At 41.6% G+C, this 27,780-nt stretch overlaps 1 protein-coding gene across 1 annotated transcript in view; it reads right to left on the bottom strand.

The window, feature by feature from the left end:
- The window catches only part of RNF17 (ring finger protein 17), a gene marked incomplete at its 5' end in the record, with an annotated part of 180,213 nt that overhangs the window by 78,638 nt on the left and 73,795 nt on the right, over nucleotides 1-27,780 (bottom strand). Inside the window, one exon of the mRNA XM_081327716.1 lies at nucleotides 7,181-7,214. Coding sequence (XP_081183842.1) covers nucleotides 7,181-7,214 — 34 coding nt within the window. The remainder of the gene's footprint in view (nucleotides 1-7,180; nucleotides 7,215-27,780) is intronic.

Below are 27,780 nucleotides of genomic sequence, written 5' to 3'. Positions count from 1 at the left end.
GTAGCCCCAAATCAGAAGAAATCCAGTAAAATCTTTCCTGACTAACTAATTCTATATGACTTTTATTAAAATTTATTACTCAGAAAAAGTGCTATTGAGAATCTTGACTTGGGGCTATCACTGATAACATGGCTGATGGCGACTTCATGGCATAACCTTCTTATGGTCTGAAATGCAAAGGTGATGAAGGCATTGGATGAGACTCTCCTCAAGTGGCCTTTCTGTAATCTAATCTTGTCACACATCTTGATGTACAAAAGGTCTCCAGACATGAATTGATAGAAGAAACTCCTTGAGGTTGATGCTTCTCTGAGGGAGGGGATTATACCATTGCTTTGAAAGAAGTGAATTCACTTCTGAGGAAATCATTTCTGGCTCCAGCCATTTGGACAGCTGCCATCTAGTGTGCAAAAGGGAAGATTTTGGAGAAAGTCATACTGCACCAGTTACAGAGAATTCCAGGAGAAATAAGAAATAATTTTACAGTTATTATTTTCAGTAAGATTTCAGTCCTGGATATAGAACGGCATGGTGGCCTAGTGGTGAAGATGCTCCCCAGCCATTCAGAAGGTTGAGAGTTCAATTCTAGGCAGTGGCACATGTTTCTCTGCTGCTGCAAACTCCATGTAGACATCAGGAAGGGCATTCAGCCTCTAAATACCCAGCTCCATTCAGTTGCCCCTGAATAGGAGGGCCTACAGGGTCATAAAAAGAGAGTTTTTTGTATAGAATTCAATTGTCATCACTGGAAGTGACCTTTGTCTTGTTTTATATGTGGGAAAACATGAAGAAGGTATGGCTTTCCTGGTCTTATTATATATTGATTCGACCATTTGCTAAGAAATTTTATTTTCAACTTATTGCTGCAAATAAAATCAGTAAAATTCGATTGGTATTTTACAGTAGTTCTGATTGTTCTCTGATCCTCAGTTTCCACATGTAGTTCTGAAATTTGTTCAGATCATATCTCATCTCAAGTTGATTCCCATGGCCCCAAACTGACTGATCACAAAGATTACCAAGAATACCCGTAGTTTCCGGCGTATAAGACTACTTTTTAACCCATGAAAATCTTCTCAAAAGTCAGGGGTCGTCTTATACGCCAGGTGCTGAAAATTTAGGGACAGGGCTGGCTGGAAAACCTGGAGCGGATCTCCCATTTAGTCTGCGCAAGGAAAGCGGGACCAATTGGAGAAGAAGCTGCAGTCTGTGATTTTTTACAGGCTGGGGTCTGGGCATCTTTCCTTCTAAAGTTGAAGAGCAGCTGTAGTATATCCCAACTTGAAAGGCAGGTGGGGAAGGCAGCAGCCAGAGCAGCGGCTTAGCTCTAAGGACACATTTGACTCAGGAACTGGGTGGGCTGGCTGGAAAACCTGGAGCGGATCTCCCATTTGGTCTTTTTTTTAAAAAAAATCCCATTTATATCCTGCTCTTCTCCGAAGACTCAGGGTGGCTTACAATTTAAAGCACAAATCAATGTGCTTAGCAATAGCCTTCATTCTGTGTATATGCCTGTTTATTAGGGCTTTCACCCCCCCCAGCAGCATTATTACAAAGTCAGCTTATTGCCCCCAACAATCTGGGTCCTCATTTTACCTACCTTGGAAGGATGGAAAGCTGAGTCAACCTTGAGCGTGGTGGGATGCGAACCTGCACTAATTGCAGGCAGCTGGTGTTATTTAAGGCTCTACGCAGGGAAAGCTTTAGAGTGAATTAGGAAAAGTGAAAAAGTGAATTAGGAAAATAGGGAACGGTTGCTGGAATTGGGTATGTGTAGCTTAACGAAGAGAAGGGTGAGGGGTGACATGATAGCAGTGATCCAATATCTCAGGGGCTGCCACAAAGCAGAGGGAGCCAAGCTATTCTCCAAAGCACCTGAAAGCAGGACAAGAAGCAATGGATGGAAACTAGTCAAGGAGAGAAGCAACCTAGAACTAAGGAGAAACTTCCTGACAGTTAGAACAATTAACCAGTGGAACAACCTGCCTCCAGAAATGGTGAATGCTCCAACACTGGAAGTTTTTAAGAAGAGACTGGACAGCCATTTGTCTGAAATGGTATAGGTTTTCCTGCCTTAGCAGGGGGTTGGACTAGATGACCTCCAAGGTTCCCTCCAACAACAACTTCTTCTTCTTCTTCTTCTTCTTCTTCTTCTTCTTCTTCTTCTTCTTCTTCTTCTTCTTCTTCTTCTTCTTCTTCTTCTTCTTCTTCTTCTTATTATTATTATTATTATTATTATTATTATTATTATTATTATTATTATTTATTATTAATTATTATTATTATTACTATTATTATTATTATTATAGTTTAATCCACTTGCACTGTTTTATGTTGACATGTTTGATGACAAACAGCCTTATGTTTATAAGTGACAGTTTTCCTACTAAGCACCTGCATGTCATAAGCATTTGAATTAAAATTACCATATTAAAATCAAATCTGATGTTTTTTAATTTTTATTTGGTGTGCGTTGGAAGAGGGGTAGTCTTATACGGCGAGTATAGGCCAAACCCTATAATTTAACAGGAAATGTATGGGGTTGTCTTATACGCCCAGTCGTCTTATACACCGGAAAATACGGTATGACAAACCAATAGATAAGTCAAATCCAAACAACCCATGTTATAACGTGTGAACTAGGCCATCAGGTTAAGCTGAAATTCAATTTGTTTGTTTTGGCTCAGAATGTTGTATGAGCAGAGTTGTGTTTATTAACCATTCCTGACAGAATGACATAGTGACTTCCAATATTTCTTTATGGAAATTGCTACATAATCATTGAAAGATTTATGGATCATTGGGTAAGCAAACTATTGTTAGTATTCCTACTCTCTAGAGCATAGACTACCAATACATTTTTGTATGCCCTCATTTAACCTTTGGATATGCAAAAAAAAGGTTCATTTTAATGTTAAAGAACAGTACACTGTTTCAATTTATAGACTATTATATTATATAAGGAAGTTCATGAAATAAGCTACATTGCCAAAAATAATGTAACAATAATATAATACGTAATCAGTACATTGAATTATATTATATTATTTCCCTCTTCTCTGTCCCACACACAGACCACCTGCAGTACTCCTACAGTTCAGAGAATTAGCACAAAAAAGGTATTATGTTCTTACTAAATGGCCACATGTTTTTCAGACTGAAGCTATTATATTTAGCAGGACTATGTACCCTTCAAAAATTATATATATAAAAACCTGTATGAACATATCTCTGTTACTCATTAAAGAAGTAGCATATTTTGTCAGGGTTTGGCATAAGTCTTTAAAAAGATGCAATACTATAAAAATGATAGTAAAGATACAGCTGCTTTAATAAATTAACACTTTAAAAACACCCCTTCTTTTCAAGCTCACACAGAAATAAAATAATGTTATTTTTATGTCGCAGAAGCTATATTCACACTTGCATAAGTTCCAAAGCACTTACTTCTTAATAATGATCATTGCCTGTTTCAGCCTAAACTCAGGCCGTCCACAAGCGGTAGTCGCAACTGCGACACTCATTATTTGTGTAAATTTTTGGATTGCTAACAAAGAATTAAGACATATCTCCCTTGCTTCTTCCCTCCCTGATGCAGCTAACAAAGCGAGAAAGACCCTGTGGCCTAGAGGTTAAAACAACTGCCTAATGTGCAATCGGCCCAGGTTTGAATCTCAAAAGGGTGTGGCTGACTGATGAGAACAAATGAGTTTGAAATGGCCATATCAGTCTCTGTTTAATTCTTTGTTAGCAATCCAAAAATTTACACACACACACACACACACACACACACACACACACATCTCCTGAATATTTATTATTTTATATGGATAGAGCACGACAATATTAGATTCATCTAGAAATTTAAATTGATAGAATTGAATTTATTTTATTTATATTATATATATAAAATATCACATGACCGAAATTTAAGATTTTATGTCCACATTCTCCATTAACTCTACTTATTGCAAACTGGTGGAGAAGAACATGAATAGCAATCACGTGACTGCAGAACACTCCGATGGTCATAAATGCACAGTTATGAAGCACCCATTTATGTGACTGTCATAAACATGAGGACTGGTCACAAAGCTGATTTTTTATACCATTGTAACTTTGAACAGTTGCTAAATGAGGGTGTCAGTAAGTGAGGACTATCTGTAATCTAAAAGCTTACTTGCTAAAATGAGCCTGCCCAGATAACTTCAGAAATTAGGAAGACAGCAATCAGAGCATTTTAAATGTATTGGTACTCCAGTTCTGAACATCTTCCTCAGGAGCTATTTCTCTTATCCTTTCTAAAGGCAGCAACTCAAAGTTATATTATTCCTAATGACCTCTTATAAGAGAATTTTCTCTTACATTTACTGCTGTCTTCATTTTTTTATTTTATTTTTAATGATAATCAGTATTTTTCTAAGCTGCTAGGAGGCCCATTGAGGTTGAAAGTTAAGATAAACAGAACACATTATTGACAAGTTTGTATAGCACATGATTTCTCTGCAGAAAAATCCATACTGAATTTCTGGCATCTCCAGATAGAGCAGGAAAGAATGCTGTTGTCTGTTGATGATTAGTTTCGCACCCTTTTTGCTTGCCCATGATGAATGAGTAAGACACAATGGGAATGCTGATATACTATGCTAAACTATAAACAAAAAGCTTACCAACCATAACAACTAGCACTACACATTCAATCATTACTTGCTTTGCTTATTTTTCTGACTTCACATGTTTCGTGAACAGAGCCATATTAAAGTGCATCCAGACAAATCACATTAGAGCAGTATTTTTCAACCTCAGCAACTTTAGAGAGGGTGTGGACTCCTAATTCTCAGAATTCCCCATCCACCATGGCTGACTGGCGAATTCTAGGAGTTGAAGTCCACATGTCTTGAAATTGCCAAGGTTGGGAAACACCAGGTTAGATAGAGTAGGCATGGTCCTAGTCCCTTCCTTTAAACTTTGCCATCTTATCAGAGCTAGGAAGCATGGCTTGTCTATGGCAGGGCTTTTCAACCACTGTTACGGGTACCACCTGTGGTACATTGGCACCTGGCAGGTGGTAGGCGACCATCCTAGAAAAGTGATAGCAGGGGAGGGGAATGAGATGAACCGGTGGCAGCACCGCACAAGCCTGAGCGAGACATGGCTGGAGCTGCAGGGCTGTCAGGGCTCAGCGGAAGCAACAGGATCAGCGCCAGGCTCCAGCTGTAGCTTGGCACTGATCCTGGCACTTCTGCTGAGCCCAGAAGAAGCGCCGATCAGCTGGAATGTTGTAGCATCTCCAGGGTCTTGTGATTTACATTCAGATGCTTGGCAACTGATTCATATTTATGATGGTCAGTGTCCCAGGGTCATGTGAAGTGACCAAAACCTGCTGCAACCACCCAGCAGAGGGGGAGGAATAAAAACCAAATACCCCCCCACCCAACCCCCGCTGCCAATCCTAAACAGAAATGCTCACAACAATGAAAACCTCGGACAGGAGGAAGAGCGCCGCCGGGCGGGCAGGCAGGTGTCTTGCTCTGCTGTGGCTTGGGGGGCACTTTTTCAGTGCCACTGTAACTTCAAACAGTCACTAAGCGAACTGTTGTAAGTTGAGGACTACCTGTACTTCATCACTTTTTTCCTTTTTTCTTTTTTTTGGTCATCAAGTTTTTGACACCTTGCTAGGCGACTGGTGGTACTCGGATGTTGCCATATCCTAAAACTGGTACAATGGGTGAAAAGGTTGAAAAGCCCTGGTCTATGGCACCCTTGCTTTACAAAATACTCTTCTCCCTGAAGTCTGGCAAGTCCTCACCATCTCCTAGCCTTCTAAGAAGCACTGAAGACCTGGCTTTCTCCCCCAAGTGCTGGGATAAGATGAGGTGACAGAACATCAGAAGCTTGACTTGCATCAGGTTTTGGTTTTCGCTGTTTTGGAGTTTGGTTTCGGTATTAATAGTTTTAGTATTATTTTTATGTTATTTTAATTATAAATATTTTTTTTTATTTGAGAGCCCTCAGAGTTTGTTATAATATGGGCGGCTACATAAATGTTATAAATAAATAATAAACAAATAAAATCCTACATGTACATCTTATCTTATTTTGTAAAATATATCTAGGAGTTTTAAAAGAATGTAGACTTTTTAAGAAATACATTTACCCTCCTAATTTATTAATATCCTACTAGAATGTCCCAAACTGTACATAGTTTTCCAGGTATGATATGACCAATTCAGAGTAGAAGAGAATAAGGACTTCACAAGTATCTGAGAAAAGGGCTGTTTCCAGAGGAGGCAGAGGAGGAGAGGACCTGGAGCTTATGGAGCGAAGGAACTGGATGAGGCTGTCGGCAGGCCCAGAGGAAGAGAGAGAGGCTTTTGGAGGAGTTGGTGGCGGTGGCAGCAGCGTGCTCCAGGGGCGAAAAGAAGCAAGGCCTCTTTAAGGAAAAGGTGGAAGAGTCAGGATCAGAAAAAGGAAAGAAGGCGAGGTTGTCAGAATACAAGCGAATTTGAGGGCTAATCCACATGGAGCCCCATTTCCATCTGTCCTGTTTGCCATCGTTCACTCCCTTGAGACTAAAATGGACAATGTGAAATTTGAGCAGGCCCCGAACAAGGAGTATATATCGGAGGTGGTGACCCTTTGAGAACTGTATGCAACGAAATTTCATTTTGATGTATGCCGATTGGTGTACATTCAAAGTGACAATAAAGTTATCATCATCATCAAAATGCTTTTTGTGATATAGCCTAGAACTTTTAGCCTTTCTAGCTGTTGTCTCCTGTTCAGCTTGTGGTCAGTGGCCACACCCAATTCCTTTTCCAGTGTAGAGCTTTAATCCATGAATCTCACATCTTGCATGCCATATATCTCCCTCTGCCTAAATGCAGTATCTCACATTTTCCCTCTTCAAGAACATCTTGCTTTTCTCAGCCCAATCTGTTAAGATTAGATTGTAATTTTGTTGTGTTTTCTGAGGTGTTTGCCAGACTTCCCAATTTTGTGACATCTATAGATGTAATAAGTAGCTCAATTCACTTTTCCACATCATTAATCAAAATATGGACTAATACTGACCCTAAGAGAAATCCCTACAGGACCACATTGGTTCTGCCCTTCAGTTTGATGTGGAGACATTATGCTGACTCTCTGAAAGTGTTTAGCCAGCCACTTATGGACCCACCTTATCATAGCGCATTCCAAATACGTTTAATACCCTGTAGGGAATATGTAAAACAGATCTTATCAAAAGGTTTACTGAAATCAAGTCAGATTATAAACACAAAATTATCCTTGTTCATTAGTTACCTTGTCAACGGAGATGAGAATTTTCCCCCCACATTGCCTATTTTTGACAAAATAATGACAACTAATAGCAATCATGGCATTGTCTTCAAAAATATACAACTGGCCTTCTTTAATTGTCTTTCTGGTTTTCATATTAAATTCATGAACCTTCTCTTCACCACCACCCCCTTTTCCCACTTTCTTGACGAGGGTAATCACATTTATTCTTTTTCCAAAACAATAGCACTTCCCTGGTTCTGTAGGATTTCTTGAAAATAATTGCCAGAGATCCTGACAACTTATTTATTTGTTGGTTTGTTTTTCACATTTTTGAACTACCACGCTCCTTCAGAAATAAAAAATAAAAATTTGGAAGGCGGCAAGAATGGTTAAATATGGGTAGTCCTTGACTTACGATCACAATTGAACCCAAAACTTTTGTTGCTAAGCAAGACAGTTGTTAAGTGAGTATTGCCCTATTTTATGACCTTTCTTGCCACAGTTGTTAAGTGAATCACTGCAGTTGTTAAGTTAGTAGCATGGTTTTTAAGTAAATCTGGCTTCCCCATTGACTCTGCTTGTGAGAAGGTCGCAAAGGGTGATCACATGACCCCACTGCAACCATCACACATATTGCATCTGAATTTTGATCATGTGTTCATGGGGATGTTGCAATGGCTGTAAGTGTGAAAAATAGTCGTAGGTCATTTTTTCAGTGCTGTTGTAACTTCAGATGGCCACTAAATTAATGGTTTACGTGTACTGTAAAAATTAGTTAAAAGGTGAAGGTAGGGCTCTCAAGGCACCAGTTTCATGACTGCATGCTCCTCTGAGGCCCCCCCCGCAAGGCCACAGAGCCATGTTTTGAGTCCTTTATGGCAGGGCTTTTCAACCTTTTCACCCATTGTACCACTTTTAGGATATGGCAACATCCGAGTACCACCAGTCACCTAGCAAGGTGTCAAAAATCTGATGACAAAAAAAGGAAAAAAGTGATGAAATACAGGTAGTCCTCGACTTACAACAGTTCACTTAGTGACTGTTTGAAGTTACAGTAGCACTGAAAAAAGTGCCCCCCCCAAAAGGCACAGCTGAGCAAGACGCCTGCCTGTCTGCCTGGCAGTGCTCTTCCTCCTGTCCGAGGTTTTCATTGTTGTGAGCATTTCTGTTGAGGATTGGCAGTGGGGGTGGGGTGGGGTGGGGGATGTTTGGTTTTTATTCCCCCCGTCTGCTGGGTGGTGGCTTCACATGACCCTGGGACACTGTGACCGTCATAAATATGAATCAGTTGCCAAGCATCTGAATGTAAATCACAAGTACCTGGAGATGCTGCAACATTCCAGCTGATCGGCACTTCTTCTGGGCTCAGCAGAAGTGACAGGATCAGCGCCAAGCTATAGCTGGAGCCTGGAGCTGATTCTGGCTCTTTTGCTGAGCCCTGACAGCCCTGCAGCTCCAGCTATCTCTCGCTCAGGTTTGTGCGGTGCTGCCACTGGTTCAGCTCATTCCCCTCCCCCGTTACCACTTTTCTAGGATGGTCGCATACCACCTGCCAGGTGCCAATGTACCACAGGTGGTACCCGTAACAGTGGTTGAAAAGCCCTGCTTTATGGAAATCCAACAAAGTGGGGGCATGCCTCAATTCTGGGGGATAATATTCCACAAGGTGGAGCTAATAGCAGAAAAGGCTCTCTTCCTGGACTCCACCAGTTGGAGTTCTTTAACTGAAGGGGTCTGTAGTGTACTTTCCTTGCCTGATTGGATGGGACAGGCTGATGTAATGATGCCAATTCCTTCATTATTCCAGTGCTTATTTCATCAGGACCTGGAAACCTAAACGCATTCAAATGAACAATAAAAACTTTTGTAACTTCAAGGGCTGGAGTGGGGATAGAGGTTGGGGAGACTTTTGCAGTTTTGTAAAAATAGAGACTGGAGGTTGGAATCAATTGCAATGGCACAGGAAGAGGACCTGCTTTGTAGTAATTTTACTTCTTAAGGTGATGTGTTGCCAGCTGTCTTCATTCTCATCTTTTGGGGAAGTTGTACATTTCACATTGCTCTTCTGCTTATAGCAGCTAATGGCATCCACATTATTCTTCAAGAAATCTTCAGTTGAGATTAAACAGAATATGTTGGCCTCTATTTCACCAATCTTTGGTTTCACTACTTCCCCAAGCTAAGAGTTTACCCAGATGAAGTCGGCTTTGTTATCTAAGAGAAAGGCAACCATGGGACACCTGTTGAAGGTGACTGCCAGAATTTCCTCTCTAGTAATAAAGTCTCGTATACAAAAATGAATGTTTATAGGCTGTTGGCTTGACTGATGTGGAGAGTAGAGAAGATGACCTTGATGGAGATAGGTGAGATCTGTTACCAAAAGAACAAAGAAAAAATATATCTTAAAATTTACCACTCACTCTTTACTGCAGATAAGAGAGATAAAGATAAAATGGTCCATTTTTCATTCATATAGTGCAGTGGTGGCGAACCTTTTTGAGACTGAGTGCCCAAACTGCATCGCTGGGTGCCGGGGGCATGGCCACCAAGTAGGCAATGCTCCAGTGACCTGGTCCAGGCGTCGGACGCCTGCAAAATCGGCTGTGGGTGTGGGAGCGAAATCACTCTGCAGCCCTAGATTTGGGCAGCAGAACCAATTTGCAGGCCTCCAATCAGGCTGCTGGAGCATCGTAAAATGATCGGCCCGGGGGGGGCACGCGAAATCCCTCCAGAGGCTTACCTGGACTTGTGCTGCAGCTGCTTCCACCATCCAGCCCGGATCCGCCCAGCTCTTGCAGCTGCTCCCTGACTCTCAGTGCAGCGAAAAAGAGAGCAAGAGCACAGGAGCACGTGGAGAGGGGGCGGGGCAGCCTGGCCCCACCTCCCTCTTGGGTTTTGACGCAAGTGCCCACAGGGACAGCTCTGCGTGCCGCCTGTGTCACATGTGCCATAGGTTCGCCACCCCTGATATAGTGTATGAATGCTGCTCAATCAATATTAGTAGACACATTCTAATCACACTATTAAAGCAAAATGAATGTCCTAATATACATATGCATTTCAATGTGAAGAACGGATACTGGGAAACAAGTTAGTCTTAATATTTTACCTATTATCTTATTTACAATATATGTTAATGTTATGCAAAACTTGTTTGTTTCACTAGGTACTCTCCTATGGCAGACACGTTCAGTGTCTGCTTAGTACCATGAGCCTTTCATCAGAATACTCAAAAAGTTTCATAATATTGCTAGCCCTTCTGCATTAATCAGGCTGGTGGTAGGGTCACTACTGTCAATCAGTATTTAGGAAAGTCTCCTGTATTCAAACCTTGGCAAAGAGATCTATTACCGAGAACGTTGGTTTTTTTCACGCACTCTTTCCCTCTAGCTCATCTTTTTTGGAGGTTTATGAAATGGGACAATAAATGCTTTTTGACATACACACAGCATAGTTTTAATCTCTTGTTTAATGCTAAATTTAAATGCTTACGGGCTAGCTGATTAGGTCAGCTGACACCCCTCCATCCAAAACACATTATTCTCCTCCCTTTAACCAATGGTTCTGCACTTAGATGATATATTGCTTGCTACTACTGTCTCTAAAAAGCACTTAAAAATCATCCGCAGTAGTGTTATTTTAAGATGCTGTGTTGTGGAAATGCAGCACAGTTTTCTCTTTTGGTCAGAACAAACAGAAACTTAAAATAAACCACAGTCTTTTTAGGCGTAATGAGGCATAATGATTTGCTACATATACTGTAGAACAGTGGAACAGTGAGGAAGAAAGGTAAGAACCATTAAATGACAACTTGGTCTTGGAAAAAGAGAAAGCGTCTGGGGAAAAACTCAAAATAACTTTCTTGATTCTGTTTGGTATAATAGGGGACAGAGGGATAGTCTGACAGACTTCCAAGATTCTGTTGTACCCTGTAGCAATAGAGTTCCAATAGTCATTGTGTTGATTATTCTATGACCAAGCTGACAGTTCTTCTTCTTGTGCATAGTTACCCAGCAATCTTTGGTGGGGGAGGTATCAGGAGACAGGTGTACTAAATCCTTCCCAATTCAAAACTCTATTTGGTCAACATGTTTGGTAAGCCATGGATTGCTTACTTGTCATGACTACAGTAATACACATCATGCCAATTCATCTTTTCCCATGGCGCCAAACAAAATCAACTCTCAGAATTCTCATGCTTTAGTATGGGGAAGACTAATCTAACTCAGTGCACAGAATTATAGTTATTTACAGTAGCTATTTGATTTGTGCCATAATCTTGCAAAAGTCCTGCTAGAATCCATACCAATTTCCCTTGTGGAATTCTTTCCTGCCACAGATCTTATCATCAGCATTTAAATATTAACATGGTTTTTCACTGCCTGTAATAAATGTTGACTTTCTGCTTAATGCTGTTTTTTATCTTTTGGTTGTATCCAGACAAAATGTCCTTGGCAGTAAAATTTATGAAAGTAGTTGGAATCCTGAGATTACTTTTGGTATTTTATGATATATTCTTTCAGAATTGACAGGGCAACTGAAACAATAAGATACTGATTTGCACATGAGGAATTGCATATAAATTTCATTTGACACTCTTGTTCTGTTTTGCAAGAAATCACCCAGCCAGTTAGTCAGTGATTTCATGAAGTATTTTTATATAAAAACTGAGAATATTATTTCCACTGTTAAAGTTTTATAATTTATCCATTAGTCTGTACCTAACTGTATCTTTCACTTATTACATATTAGCTAAAAAAATCAGAATACTTTGCACTATTATATAAAAAAATGAATTAAAAATATATGCTTTGTATAATGGATCTCTTTTCTTATCAATATGTGACAGCGATATTACCATCAGACTTAAAGGATTTCACAATATAAGAGATTTTGTGGGCTGCCTGAAGCCATGTGATAGCATTTAACCATAGCTAGTATTATTTTAATGGGGAAGAATAATTTTTGAGTTTGAATGCCACAATTAAAAGAATAAAATAATACAATGGGCAAAAATCCCAGAACTTCATGTCAGAACTCCAGATGCCATATCAGCTGGATAGCTTTACTCTACAAATTTTTTATATAAATAAATAAACTATTGTAGATAAAAGTTATAAAATGTGAAATAAAGATATTAATTTCATGTTTACAAGACTTTTGCCAAGCATTAATTTATTAGCCAGGACCATTGGTCAACTATGCCTGATAATACTTTGTGTGTTCTGTCCAGCTTTCTCTTCCTTATTATGGTGATATATTACTGATTTCCCCACACAGTTCTCCAAGTTTCCTTAATATTCCAACTCTATCCAAGCCAATGAGGAGGAGGTCACAATTCAACATTTGTGGGATGTTGGGCTTACAGAACCATGACAATACTTGGTATGCATGTTCTATAAACCAGTAAAATAAATCATGATCTAATCAGATGCTTTATCCAAATACAATACATTTTGTGGAATTCATTTGTTTCAAGCATATTTCTTATTAGACCATCTTTCATCTGTTCTTTTTAGTAGACTCCAATAAATGTACAGCAGTAAATTAATCATGACAATTATTCCCAAATTGAAGGAGCAAGTATTACTGAACTATTATTAAAATAAACAGATATCTCCAAACACATATTTTATTATTTGCAAAAAACTCCAATGGATATACTGTAATGCTCTCTCTCTCTCTCTCCCTCTCTCTCTGTTTGTGTTTGTGTGTGTGTGTGTGTGTGTGTGTGTGTGTGTGTGTGTGTGTGTGTTGAGCCAACATGTTTCTTGTACATCTGGAAAACTATTATTCTCTAGCTAGTGATCTCATCTGACTAATGCACACCATCTAAGGGATAAAGAATAAAATCATGATTTATTTGGGATTTTTAGTGAGTTTGCAACTTGTTTTCCTGCAGAAAGTGGTCAGTATAGGTATCAGTTCTCAACCACGATGATAATAAAACATTATGCACCATACATCAGGACACATGGTGTGCCTTTTCATATTTGGGTTGTTCATTGTATACAAGTATGCAAAGTGGCAGGGCAGTTTGCAACACAATTTATTTGTTTTTATTTTCATTTCCAAATCCATTCCCCTCCCACCCCAGAAGCAGTACCTATAAATATTCCAATTTTAAAATGGAAAACCTATTAAAGCCCTTCCTGATGGTTTCAAGTTCTAAAATCTGGGCAATTCCAGAAATTTCCTATCTCTTCCTGGCCTCAGATATTATGCCTGATCATAGCAGGGGATATATACTTATCAGCAGGCAGAACTGGGTATATTTAGCTGATTCTGTTGATTACAGTCTACAAGAAACTTATTATGTGTGATAATAAGGATACATCTTGGGACATGGTGCTCCTGAAAGTCATTTCTTTGATACATCAGGGGTTCAATAGAAAGGTAATAAATACAGAAGACTAACATTGATTCTTATATACTCTTGATTACAACATTCTGAAGGGGAAGGAATAAACAGGTGCATTCTGCCTTCCCTACCCACAGATGCTTGTTCCCAAATATCAACTTTCCCCAAACTAGTGAGAGATTCTGGAGAGGAACATCAGAAGCCAATATATTCATTCAGCTTAACAATAGCGGAGCCTAAAAGAAAGGAGTTTTAAACTCTGTTCTGTTCCTTGAGTTTCTACAGTAGAGCTCCTGGAAAAATATAATGATAAAATAAAATATAAAATAAAATAATAAATAAATGAAATGAAATGCTAATACCTTCCTCCCATTTTATGTTTTCTGGAAAGAAAAGAAAGACTGATAGACACAGGAGAATTAAAAGCAAAAAGTGTCAGGCACAAGCAATCAGGAACCAAGGCTGTTCAAATGAGTACAAGTTCATTCCATGCTAACTCTCTTTGGTCACCATGATGTAAAAAAGATGTCGAGACTCTAGAACAGACTTGTCAAACTCACGATGTCACGTGACATCGCACGACGTATCGGAACCTTTTCCCATTGCCGGCAATGGGATGGGCGTGGTTTCTCCGTGATGCTCTGGCCCACGGGCCGGCAGTTTGACACCCCTGCTCTATAAAGAGTACAGAGAAGAGCAACAAAGATGATTGGGGGACTGGAGGCTAAAACATATAGGGAACGGTTGCTGGAATTGGGTATGTGTAGTTTAACAAAGAGAAGGGTGAGGGGTGACATGATAGCTGTTGTGTACATAGTTATGGGAGTGGTTTCCCTTCGGCGGGAAACCTGAGTGCAATCATTGGCTGCTACTTCCCGGCGGGAGATTCTAAGCCGGGGATTGGTTATGTTTGAATGGAGTTAGTATATAAGGCAGGGTTCAGCGGCTGCTAGCCAGTTGACCCATGTGAGTTCCAATAAACGTTCCTTGTGTGACATCGCTGTCTCCGCTCGTCATTCCGGACTTAACAGTGGCGACGAAGGTGGGATTGACGGCAGAACAGCGAGAGGACCGCGGAAAGCCGACAGAGCGAAAAGCAGGAAATTTGAACCACAGTCAACCGAGCAGCAAGCAAATTAAAACAACAGAATGGCGCAAGTCGGATCCCTGAAGGAGTTTGACCCTAACTACCCTGAAGACTGGGAAGAATATGTCGGACAAGTTGAGGGGTACATGCTGGTCAACGGGATCACAGAGGACAGGAAGAAGGCGGCAGGGCTACTAACTATCAGCGGCACGCCGGTTTACCGGGTGGCCGTCGGCCTGTGCCAACCCCTGCCGGTCTCCAGCGTATCGTACGCGGACCTGTTGGCGAAACTGAGGGTCCACTTCACCCCTAAACGGTCAGAACTGTTCTGGCGGAGGATATTTGAGAAGAGGAACCAGCGGCCGGGCGAATCAATACAACAATTTGTGGCGGCAGTCCGAGAAGCGGCCTTGCGCTGTAAATATGACAATCTCGAGATTCGCATCAGGGACCGAGTGGTTTTGGGGCTGCGAGACGAACACTTGCAAAACCGAATCATCTCTAAGCCCACCGGCAACCTCCAAGAAGTCTTAGACGAGCTACTCACGTACGAGTCTACAGGCCGACGCGACCCCCCCCTACAACAGCATGGCAGCCTCAGCCGAAATTAACCTGGAGAGCCATGTGGACGGTGGGGAGGTGGACTACCAGTGGGAAGCCGAGATTGCCGAAGTAGCCAGAAGGTTCGGGAAGATGGCGCCGAGACCACTACGAGCCGAAGGCCCAGATCAGAACAGAAGGCAACCACCACCAGCGCCGCAACGACCCCAGAGGGACAACCCCGCCAGACCTCGAGACCCAGAGACCCGGTGCGGAAGCTGCGGCGGAAATCACCAACGATCGACTTGCCGATTCCGAAACGCCAAATGCCGAGGGTACGGAAAAACGGGCCACATCCAGGCCATCTGCAGAAGCCGACCACGCAACAACCGCCTCCACGAGCTCGACGCTTGGGCCTCAGGTGAGGTAACCCCCGAACGGAGTGGGGGAGAGACCCCTAGGCCCAAGGCACGCACTTCCAACCCGGGGACTGGGGTGGGGGTCAACCACGTGGGAATCCCTAGACGAAAATACACCCCTAGAGTCAACCACATTTTGAGGCCTAAATTAAGAATCGAAGTTCAATTGCAAAGTGTCCCTTGCAAAATGGAAGTGGACTCCGGGGCCTCAGTATCTATAATTTCTAGGGACACCCTTAAATACATCGAAACCAGAAGCGGCCAGGAAATTCCCCTTAAACCCACCAAATTACAATTAGCCGACTTCCAGAAATCACCCATAGAACTAGTGGGAGAGGCTACCATCAACGTTAAATATAAGGGGTTCAGTGGAGTATTAACTATTTTAGTCACCGAGGGCCTTAATTGGTTCTCGGCCCTAGGCATTTGGGTGGGGGGAATTAACACCATTCAGAATAAAACCCTAAAATCCGTCTGCGATAATTTCGCAGACGTATTCGACGGGTCATTAGGGAGGTACAAGGGACCCCCCATTAATTTTAACTTAGACCCCAAGGTTAGGCCCATCAGGCTTAAGGCCCGGAGGGTGCCTTTCACCCTCAAACAAAAAATCGAGGCCGAACTAGATAAGCTAGTAGGCCAGGGCGTATTAGAACCGGTAGAAGGGGGCCTGTGGGAGACACCGATCGTCACACCCCTGAAACCGAACGGGGATGTGAGGATCTGTGCCGACTATAAAGCTACCCTGAACCTCGCAATGAAAAAACATGCTTACCCGGTCCCGACGGTGAAGCAGGTCCTCGCGACGATCCAGGACGGCGCCATTTTCGCCAAGCTCGACTTGGCGCAGGCGTATTTGCAACTTACCGTGTCTAAGGAAGCCGCCGAGGCTCAAACAATAGTTACCCACAAGGGGGCGTTCCGCGTTCACAGACTTCAGTTCGGGATAGCTGCAGCTCCAGGCATCTTTCAGGAGGTGATGGAGAGAACCTTGAAGGGCATTCCAGGTGTATGCCCTTACTTTGACGATGTCCTCATCGCTGGAAAAACTGAGGACATCCTAGCTGAAAGGCTAGAACAGGTACTGGGGAAATTCAGGGAGGCAGGATTGAAATTAAAAAAGGATAAGTGTTGCATAGGGGTAAAATCAACAGAATTCTTGGGGTTTAGAATTGATGCATCAGGCATCCACCCTACAGAAGGAAAAATTAGGGCCATAAAGTTAGCTCCAGAACCCCAGAATAAGGTGGAACTACAAGCTTTCCTTGGCTTAATTAATTTTTATCACACATTCCTGCCTCACAAAGCAGCTATTGCTGAACCCCTCCATAGACTTTTAGATAGGAAGACCCCCTGGCAGTGGCAACAAAAACACAGGACCAGCTTCCAAACTTTAAAGGACATCCTGTCTAGCAATTCTACAGTTACTCACTTTATAGAGAACAAACCCATATTCTTAGCTTGTGATGCTTCCCCTTATGGAGTGGGAGCAGTTATTAGCCACATGGATGAGCAAGGGCAACAGAGGCCTATAGCATACTATTCCAGGACCTTAACAAAGGCGGAACGGAATTATGCACAGATTGACAGGGAAGCATTGGCCATAGTGGCAGGCGTAAAAAAGTTCCATGATTATCTGTATGGTAGGGACTTTACTATTTACACTGACCACAAACCCCTGCTAGGGCTATTTACTACCGATAGACAGACTCCACAAATAATGTCTCCCAGGATGCTAAGATGGTCAATTTTCCTTTCCGCTTACACATTTTCAATCAAACACAGGCCGGGCAAGGAGATGGGGCACACTGACGCCCTCAGCAGGTTACCCCTAAAGGATACAGGTACAGACCCCGCACCTGTGGGACAAATCATGTCCCTACAAGAACTCTCTGAGTGTCCCCTAACTGCCAGGGACATTGCAGCTGCCACCAGGAAGGACCCCATACTCAGCAGAATAGCAGCATGGGTACAAGGTGGGTGGCCTAGCAAAAGCCCTGACCCCAAGTTCACACCATATGTTAGAAGGAAGGACGAACTATCATCACATGTTGGATGTCTATTGTGGGGCAACAGGGTTGTCATACCAGAGAGGCATAGAAACACAGTAATTGGGGAATTACATGATGGGCACCCTGGAATTGTGCGTATGAAGGCCCTAGCTAGAAGTCACGTATGGTGGCCAGGGTTAGACACAGCCATAGAGGATAAAGTTGCAGGGTGCTACCAGTGTCAGCGTTCTAGACCGGAGCAAGCACACACAACGGTACACAAGTGGGAAGAGGCCAGGAACCCGTGGTCTAGGATCCATATTGACTTCGCCGGCCCTTTCCAGGGCCTCACATTCCTTGTAGTAGTGGATAGCTACTCCCGGTGGTTGGAGGTCGTGCCCGTTAAGTCCATGACATCAGCAAAAACCATACAGGTCTTAAGGGGACTCTTTGCCACTCATGGGTTACCTGACGTAATTGTCTCTGACAATGGGCCACAATTCACATCTAATGAATTTCAGGACTTCCTCAAGGCCAACTGGATTAGACACGTGACTTCAGCACCCTTCCACCCTTCCTCTAATGGCTTGGCAGAACGGAACGTCAGAACAACCAAGGACGCCCTCAGACGAATAATCCACGGTGACTGGCATCAGAGACTGGCTCAGTTCCTGCTGGCCCAACACACCACACCGTGTGCGGCCACAGGGAAGAGTCCTGCTGAAATGAGGTGGGGCAGGCGATTGATAACGAAATTGGACAGACTACACCCTGACAGACTACCTGCTGAACACGACCCGGTTACCCCAACCAGGTCTCTGAACATTGGGGACATGGTGTGGGCTAGAAATTACGGACAGGGGGACAAATGGGCACAAGGGGTCGTGATAGAGAAAACCGGTCCCTTATCTTATTTAATTGAGGGGGAAGGGAATCAGCTGATTAGGAGACACATCGATCAGTTAAGGAAAAGGGCCCCTGAAGGTGTACAAGCCAACAAAGAGAGGGACAACTCTACAATGAACTCTACACCTTCCCCAGCCAAGGGTAACCAAGCACCAGGGGGGAAAGGGAGGAGAATACATTTCAGGGCAATTGAAGCAAACCCCCAGAATTGTAACGCAAACCCCCAGAATTGTAACGCAAGGATAGAAATAGCGCCCCCTGACAGCACACCAGGGGCATCCAGTCAACCCAATGTACCCCAACAACAGCAATCACAACAACAGCCCAATAAGGAAACACCACCTGGGCCGTCCACACACACAACAGGGTCAGAGGAGGTAGTCACCGGTGGAACCGAAGGAACCCCAGCAGTTAGTATGGCCAGCAGATATCCAGTCAGGCAACATAAACCCCCAAGCTACCTGAAGGACTATGTCAAATAGTAATTTCATCCAGGGGGGAAGGGGTGTTGTGTACATAGTTATGGGAGTGGTTTCCCTTCGGCGGGAAACCTGAGTGCAATCATTGGCTGCTACTTCCCGGCGGGAGATTCTAAGCCGGGGATTGGTTATGTTTGAATGGAGTTAGTATATAAGGCAGGGTTCAGCGGCTGCTAGCCAGTTGACCCATGTGAGTTCCAATAAACGTTCCTTGTGTGACATCGCTGTCTCCGCTCGTCATTCCGGACTTAACAGTGGCGACGAAGGTGGGATTGACGGCAGAACAGCGAGAGAACCGCGGAAAGCCGACAGAGCGAAAAGCGGGAAATTTGAACCACAGTCAACCGAGCAGCAAGCAAATTAAAACAACAGAATGGCGCAAGTCGGATCCCTGAAGGAGTTTGACCCTAACTACCCTGAAGACTGGGAAGAATATGTCGGACAAGTTGAGGGGTACATGCTGGTCAACGGGATCACGGAGGACAGGAAGAAGGCGGCAGCGCTACTAACTATCAGCGGCACGCCGGTTTACCGGGTGGCCGTCGGCCTGTGCCAACCCCTGCCGGTCTCCAGCGTATCGTACGCGGACCTGTTGGCGAAACTGAGGGTCCACTTCACCCCTAAACGGTCAGAACTGTTCTGGCGGAGGATATTTGAGAAGAGGAACCAGCGGCCGGGCGAATCAATACAACAATTTGTGGCGGCAGTCCGAGAAGCGGCCTTGCGCTGTAAATATGACAATCTCGAGATTCGCATCAGGGACCGAGTGGTTTTGGGGCTGCGAGTTCCAATAAACATTCCTTGTGTGACATCGCTGTCTCCGCTCGTCATTCCGGACTTAACAATAGCAGTGTTCCAATATCTCAGGGGCTGCCACAAAGAGGAGGGAGTCAAGCTATTCTCCAAAGCACCTGAAAGCAGGACAAGAAGCAATGGATGGAAACTAGTCAAGGAGAGAAGCAACCTAGAACTAAGGAGAAACTTCCTGACAGAATAATTAAGCAGTGGAACAACCTGCCTCCAGAAGTGGTGAATGCTCCAACACTGGAAGTTTTTAAGAAGAGACTGGACAGCCATTTGTCTGAAATGGTATAGGGTTTCCTGCCTGAGCAAGGGGTTGGACTAGATGACCTCCAAGGTCCCTTCCAACTACTTCTTCTTCTTCTTCTTCTTCTTCTTCTTCTTCTTCTTCTTCTTCTTCTTCTTCTTCTTCTTATTATTATTATTATTATTATTATTATTATTATTATTATTATTATTATTATTATTATTATTATTATTATTATTATTATTATTATTATTATTATCTGAACTACTAATGGCCAAGACAAATTGGCAATAGATAAGGGTCAATGGAATTCAAGGAAGGCTGGACTTAGATCTCTTATGGACATGAAAGGGGTCCAAACTGATGACATGCTTGATGCCTCCTTCAGGCACAGCTTGATCATCTCCTACAAAGTCAACAATGGTTGGACTCCTCATAAAAATCCCATCAACAAGGTCTAACACATTTATTTGAATTTATTAGCCACTATTATTGTATTAATATTGTATTATTTTAGTTCTGTACTATTTCGAGAATTCCACCTCTTATCCAATCTTCATTCTAAATAACTGGATTAACATTAAGGATCTTCAGATTCTTTTCTCCTATTTCTTTCTTTTTAAATAATTTGTACTAGACATTAGCAAAGGGAAAATTTTGCAAGTCCTGTTCATAGCACAGGCAAATAACAAAATTTAGATTGGACACTTTCTTTTTTTCCTTTTCATTCATAGTACCATTTTAATATCTTTGTATTTTTATTGAAATTTGTATTTCTTTTCTTTTCTTTTTAAAAAAAGCTCCCATGTCTTCTTTTGAAGACACATACAAATTCATCACCATTGTCAGGGCAGCCTTTGCTGTGACCTGAGATGAGACCAAATTAAAAGGTAAAGGTAAAGGTTCCCCCGCACATGCGTGCTAGTCGTTTCCGACTCTAGGGGCCGGTGCTCATCTCCGTTTCAAAGCCGAAGAGCCAGCGCTTGTCCGAGGACGTCTCCGTGGTCATGTGGCTGGCATGACTAGACGCCAAAGGCGCACGGAACGCTGTTACCTTCCCACCGTAGTGGTCCCTATTTTTCTACTTACATTTTTATGTGCTTTCGAACTGCTAGGTTGGCAGAAGAGACCAAATTAACAACAACTTTTATAAATTAGGAATCCCTTACATTGTGTTAAATGTGGATTGCTTTTTTAAAAAAAACTGAAGACATAACATTGACTCCTCTATCTTAACTGAAAGCAGAAAAATACTGGCTATTAGTAAAATGTCCCTAATTATAATGCACGATAAAGCCATGCAAAATAATCCATCATGCCGAATCATATCCAGGTTAACATAGGCAAGTCCCCACCTACAAAGAAAGTCACAGATCAAAACATTTTTTTCTTCCGATAAACATCTTGCCATGCAGTCTGATCACCATCTCACAGTAGAAATATTATTTTCCCTCAGAAGGCATTTTTGAGCAGACATCAGCAGGAAAGATGTGATCTTGAAAACCAACAATAAGAAAACAATTAGAAACAGATACCTTTTCCTTCTTGAGTTCTTCAGCATGATTGGAGAAGGTGTTTTATTAGCACCGAAATCCTAAAATAACACTCAGCACACAAAGGGATAACAGTTTTTTTTAAAAAAACAAAGTGTTAGGAAAAATCTGCCAAAGCTCATCAGAATATTTTAATGTAAGCAGTTAATGGTAATGGCAATTAAATGAACCCTCACTTTGAGAGGCTGATGTTAGGTTTATTATATTAGTGCAGGGGTGTCAAAATGCTGCCCCCCCAGGCTAGTTTCATCATACCGAAGCTGCACCCACCCCATTGCTGGCAATGCAAAAAGATTTGCGATACGTCGTGACACGTGCCGTGACGTGGTGAGTTTGACACCCGTGTATTAGTGTAACATTTTTCAAGATGAGGGTCTCAAGTGGCCCTAGGAATAGTTAGTCAGGAAACCAGTAAGGCAGGTCCAGAAAAAAAATACCTAAATGTAATTTAATTTACACCAAATGAAAGGTGTATTAATTAAATAACAGAGAGTCATTATGGCATCAGGCTAGAAGGTGAACTGGGCATCAGGCTTCAGGTGAAGTGGGAGACTGTGAGTTCTAGTCCTGCTTTAGGCAAAAGCCAGCCGGGTGATCTTGCACTAGTCACTGCTCACTTTCTCTCAGTTCTAGGAAGGAGGCAGTGAAAAACCTTGCCAACAAAACTGCAGAGACTTTTACAGGTCATTTTCAACAATCAGACAAGTCTGAACGGAAGAAAAAGAAATTAAACAAGTCAAATGGAAACTACACCAGACTAACTCATTCCTACGAAATTACTTTAGTGTTTTCTTTTTTTCATGATTGTATTCTTATTTTACTTATTTGTTTAATTAGGGAATTTATATGGCCACTGATCTTAAGCAAATGACTCTTGGAGGCTTCCATACAAAACGATAAAAACAACAAAAACAGATACAAACAAACATAATGCATACAAAGTGAAAAATACAAAAGCTGAGGCACATTATCTTCATTCACAACCCAATCCTTCAGTCTGTGAGAAAAGCCAATTTTGTATCGCCTTCTGGTTGGAGCCATCTGGCTGTCTAAGGGAGAGGCTGTACTGTATCTACATCTCAGTATTTTTGAACTAAAGGCATTTCAGCATGAGAATTTGGTGCCAAAGCAGCTATGGACTTAATGTATTACAATTTTAGCTGATGACTAACCCAAATAATGAAAAGGATGCCTTTCCTTGTGCAGCAATGAAGATGGTTTCCTCACCCCTCTTCCCATGCTTCAGTTGCTTTAGAAGTCTAAAGCAGATGCTGGTTTAATTTAGCAGGGGTGAAATTGGCAAGAATTCTGGCTATTCTCCTTTTCACCAGGGAACAAAGAGGCTTTCAAATGACCAAGCTGTGTCCATTGTATGTTTGTGTATTGGTCTTTCTTTTTTGGTATAGTGGATAGAGGTGATGGGGGTATTGAATGGCTTTTGAGTCCTCTTGAAATGGAATAGAAAAAGCAGTGATGTGAAAGTGGTAAAAATAGCAAATTTCAGTCCTGCCATCTAAGCAGTATTAGAAATTAGCATCTCTCCTGTTCCACTTAAACTGCCACTGCACCTATGATTAGGGGCACTGGGAAAAATGCATCTGTAGAAGTTGGAATGGGATATGAAAAGGAGACATGGTAACTTGATAGACAAGCAATTTTCCCCCACTAGAATTGTTCAGATGATGGTGATGATAATGCTGCGGCTGCTGAGTTGATAATGATGATGATATGATAATGATGATGATTTTGCAACTGACCAAAATACTGGCACATGTATTGTGTTATGAATGCAGGGATAAGATAAGATAAACTTTATTGTCATTTTTTTAACTGTGGGCACACAGATCTTCAGTCAAAAGAATATTCAAAATGTTTATTTTTGTTAAAAATTGTTATTGGTCAATTGGGAGAAAACAGTTTAATTTCATTATGTTCTCAGTGTTCTGAGTTTCACTGGCAGGAGTCAAGTTCATTGGCTTCAGTCACTTCAGACTACTTTGGAGAGATTGTAAAGTTGAAATGGTCAACTGAAAAGCAGATATGCCCAACTGATTAAATGATATCAAGCTGGTGATGACTCTTAACCATGTAGATTTTCTCTGTAATGCTCTGCTCCTAACCTGATGCTTCAGGTCTTTCAATTGTGCATACATTTCCACTGTAACCAAGTCCATCCACTTTGCTGCTGGTTGTCCTCTTCTTCTTTCACCTTTCCCAGCAGAGCCTTCTCACATTATGAGCCCAAAATAGGGTAGGTTGAGCCTGGTCACAAATATCTCCAGTGAGAACTCTGGGTTGAAGAAATGCCCTAAGACCCAGTGAAATCATTTTAATTGTGATTTAATTTGTTGTAATTGATTTCATCGATTCAGTTCTAATCTCTATCCAGTCATTTATTTCTACATTGTTTCTTCTTTTGTTTGCCACCTTGAGCATAATGGAGGGGTAGCATATCAAAGTTTACTATTTCACGAACACATTTTCTTAGGCTTGAGATTCTAAGAAAAAATAATAGGATTTATTTAGAAAATAGAATAGAATAAAATAGAATTTCTTATTGACCATGATTGGACACACAAGTGTGATTGGACACAAATTTGTCTTTGGTGTGTGGGAAGTCAACCCCCCCCCCAGAAGAAAATATTAAAAGGGCAGAATATATTTCCCTAAAGGATTTTAAAAGCAGAAACCAACCTTGCCCCAAAGTCTCTTTGTCCCAAGCAGAAACCAAGTCTACAGAAATGCAGATAATTTTGTCAGAAAGTCTGGAATCAGGAAACTGGGATTAGGAAGAAAGATCAACACCAAAAATCTAAGAGTCATCAGCCACAGCCCCAGGGAAGCAGGATATAACCCTTGGGACATAATAGGATTAACCCACCACCATCAAGAAAACTAGAAAGGCACACCCAGACTCTGGTCAGAATATGTGACACAGCAAATACAAAGCCACAGGAACAGGAAACAACTCCAAACAAAAGTCTCCAGAGGGTATAAAAACTCACTCCCTACATGTGCTCACCCTCTTTCTTCCAGACCCTTCTTCTTGTCTGGCTCTCTTCTTCAATAAACTGCAACCTTCTTTCTAAAGCAGTCGCCATGTTGTTTATCCCCGGCTTGGATGAATCATGATGAAGACTTTTCCTTCAACAGGTGTATAAGCTCTCAGTTTACAAACAAGCAATAAGTGATAAATCATGATCATAATCATAAAATACAGATCATAAATCATAAGACACAACACTCAGTGATAGTCATAGGATACTAAATAAGCAATCGACATAAATCATACTAGGATACTAAATAAAAACAATCAATATAAATCATAAGATACAAGCAACAAAGTTATAGTCATAAGAAGATAAGGAAATAGGTAATAGGAAAGATAAGATAATAGTAATACAGCCCTACTAGCTGGTTTGACAGTGTTGTGGGAATTAGTTGTTTAGCAGAGTGATTGCCTCTGCCATAGCCACACAGCAGGGATGCTTGCTGGTTGGCATGCGGCTGATTTTTAAGCAGTGAAATGCTTTTAGCTTGAAAATGGAGGAGGTATAAAAGCAAAAGCTCTTGCAAACCTTTTCTGCTTCTTTTCTTCAAATCTTTGGCATTTTTTCAAAATCAAAATCAATTTTCTGACCTTCATTTATTAACAATAAATCTTTTTTTTAAAAGTGTTCTGGCTGATGATGATTTCCAGACCATGAGTGCTTGACAAGGTCCTTTCTAGAACTCCATACAGTAAAATAATGCCAGAGATTATGTGTACATTTAGAGCTGTTAACACTAATTTATCCCAGCTAGTGTCTCTAGGGCTGCAAGATAAATAAAACCTTGAGCAACAAAGAAGGTGAATACATTTAATGATGACAGTGTTGTGAGGAGTTTATAGGGTGTCAGGAGGGCCATGAAGCAAACAACAAATTGAAACATGAACCAGGAAAGAGCAGGCACTTTAAAAGGATAAGTTAAAATCAGTTTGGATACAATGAACAGAGCAGATGATCTCATTGGTTTTTGCAAAAAAGTTGATTGGTGTAGGAATTTTACCAATATCTAGGTAGCGGCAAGATTTCTGAATCTCATCATTTTTGCAAGCTGGAAAATGGAACAAACATTTAGCAGTTCAGATGGAGATTTTTTTCAAATTCTCTAAGGCAGACAGAGAAGAGTAAGTGGGGATAGATAAAACTTGCCCCAGAAGGAGACTTTAAAGTCTCCCCCATTCAAATTCTTCTCTGGATAAAATTTTAACATTTTAACAGCTGGAGAAAGGTTTTTGTCTACAAAACTTCTTTATCCCCTTCCCTTTCTTTCGAGGGCCAGTAGAAGGATCAATAATGGAAGTACTGTATGTATAAGAATAATTTCAGGACTAAGTGATGTACAAAAAAGAGTAAGGTAAGATACAATGTTTCAGTGACATGACTAAAACAAACCCAGATCATGCTTTAAAATCCTACTTTGTCAACATACAGGATAGGTGTTTTCACTGAAAGTCAGTAAATAAGAAAAAAGGGGGGCATGAATTAAGTTCTTGAGAAAGGTGTTTGACATACATTTTAGCCAAACTTTCTTTGTTTAAGCTGCTTACATGACAATGACTTGTACCTTCACAAGCTCCAGCCACCGTATTGACTTCACAGTTGGGGTTTGGCCCTTGCTGAGAGAAACTAAAAACCTTCCCCATCACAGAATCAGGAAGAAGTTCTGTTCTGGAATGGATGGTGGGGTAGTGAGTGTGTAGAAATTCTTGTCGAATAAATAAAAGTGATGGAAATAATTTCCTCGCAAAATCACGTGACGTGTTATGATGTATCACAACTTTTTTGCCATTGCCGGGAATGAGGTGGGTATGGTTTCACTATGATGCATCCGGCCTACGAGCCGGCAGTTTGACACCTCTGATGTAGAAGGGCAGGGGTCTTACTAGCTTTAATCAATGAACAAATGCAGATTCTTCTTCTTCTCATTGTCCATGTAGGGGATGACTAGGCTGAGCCTGGGGAAGGGGGTCAAGTGCATCATCAGTCTTGAATACCTTCACGCCTGCAAGAGATCTAAATCCAGCTCCCTGTGAATTCCACCACAGGAATTCATTATCTACCACCAAATTGCTTTGACTGTGAGTAGTTCAGATTCTGAAGTTTGCAATAAAACTATACATTTGTTTGAACTGCTAGACTCCTGATTTCCTTCACTTGACAGTCCATAGTTTCAGGGGGGAGGCAGAAGAGACCTGACAGCTGCAGCCAATGAAGACATGAAAATGGACAAGGTCCTCCAGCCATCCACCTCTTGAAGGAAGCAGGGGAAGTAGTACTTGGCACCTACAGATTCAGAAGGAGAAAACAGAGAAGGTAGTGATCCAACAAATGATGGAAGCCACCCAACAAAAATTAGTAATCCTAAATCTGAGGAGAGTATAGATCAGGTGCCTCCCAAGGTTCTCAAGAGAACAGTCAGGTTTCTGTTAACTGATAAGATTTTCAAGATAGCCATGACAGTGTGATCCAAGCTCCACCTGCTTTTTTCTATGTGTTGCATATACCACTACATTGCATATGAAATCAGGTGGAATTCAATTGCTATCTTCATGACTCTTTTACCACATTCTGTGGACAAATCTCGACTTATGACCATAATTAAACCTGGCAATTACAGTTGTAATTTGTTTTTTAACATATTTATTTATTCTTATTTATTCACCAAGGATAAAATATAAAACAGAGAAAAAAGAAAAAAAACCAGATTAATCCACAGTTTGTAATTTGTGATTGTCGTAAAGTGGATCACGACCAGATCCAATTTTATGACCTCTATTGAAGTGGTTGTTAAGTGAACTTAATGTTCGCTATAGATGTTTTTCCCCCCAGAAAACAGATGTAAACACCAGTTTCTGGGGGAAAAAGTAAATCGTGGTCACATGATGACAGGACACTGCAAATGGCCATTAATGAGGGCCAGTTGTTGAACACCCAAAATGCAGCCACATGTACACGTTGAGGAGACTGTTGGAACTTCGGAAGTGGATAATAAGTACTTTTTGGGGTGTCCATCATAATTTAGAATGGTTGCTAATTGACCGGATATAAGTCGACTATATAGAGAG

This window comes from Vipera berus (assembly GCF_964194415.1).
Source record: "Vipera berus genome assembly, chromosome: 4".
In the NCBI taxonomy this organism is placed as follows: Eukaryota; Metazoa; Chordata; class Lepidosauria; order Squamata; family Viperidae; genus Vipera; species Vipera berus.
Note: the sequence above shows the minus strand (reverse complement) of the source record. Positions and strands in the feature narration are given on the sequence as shown.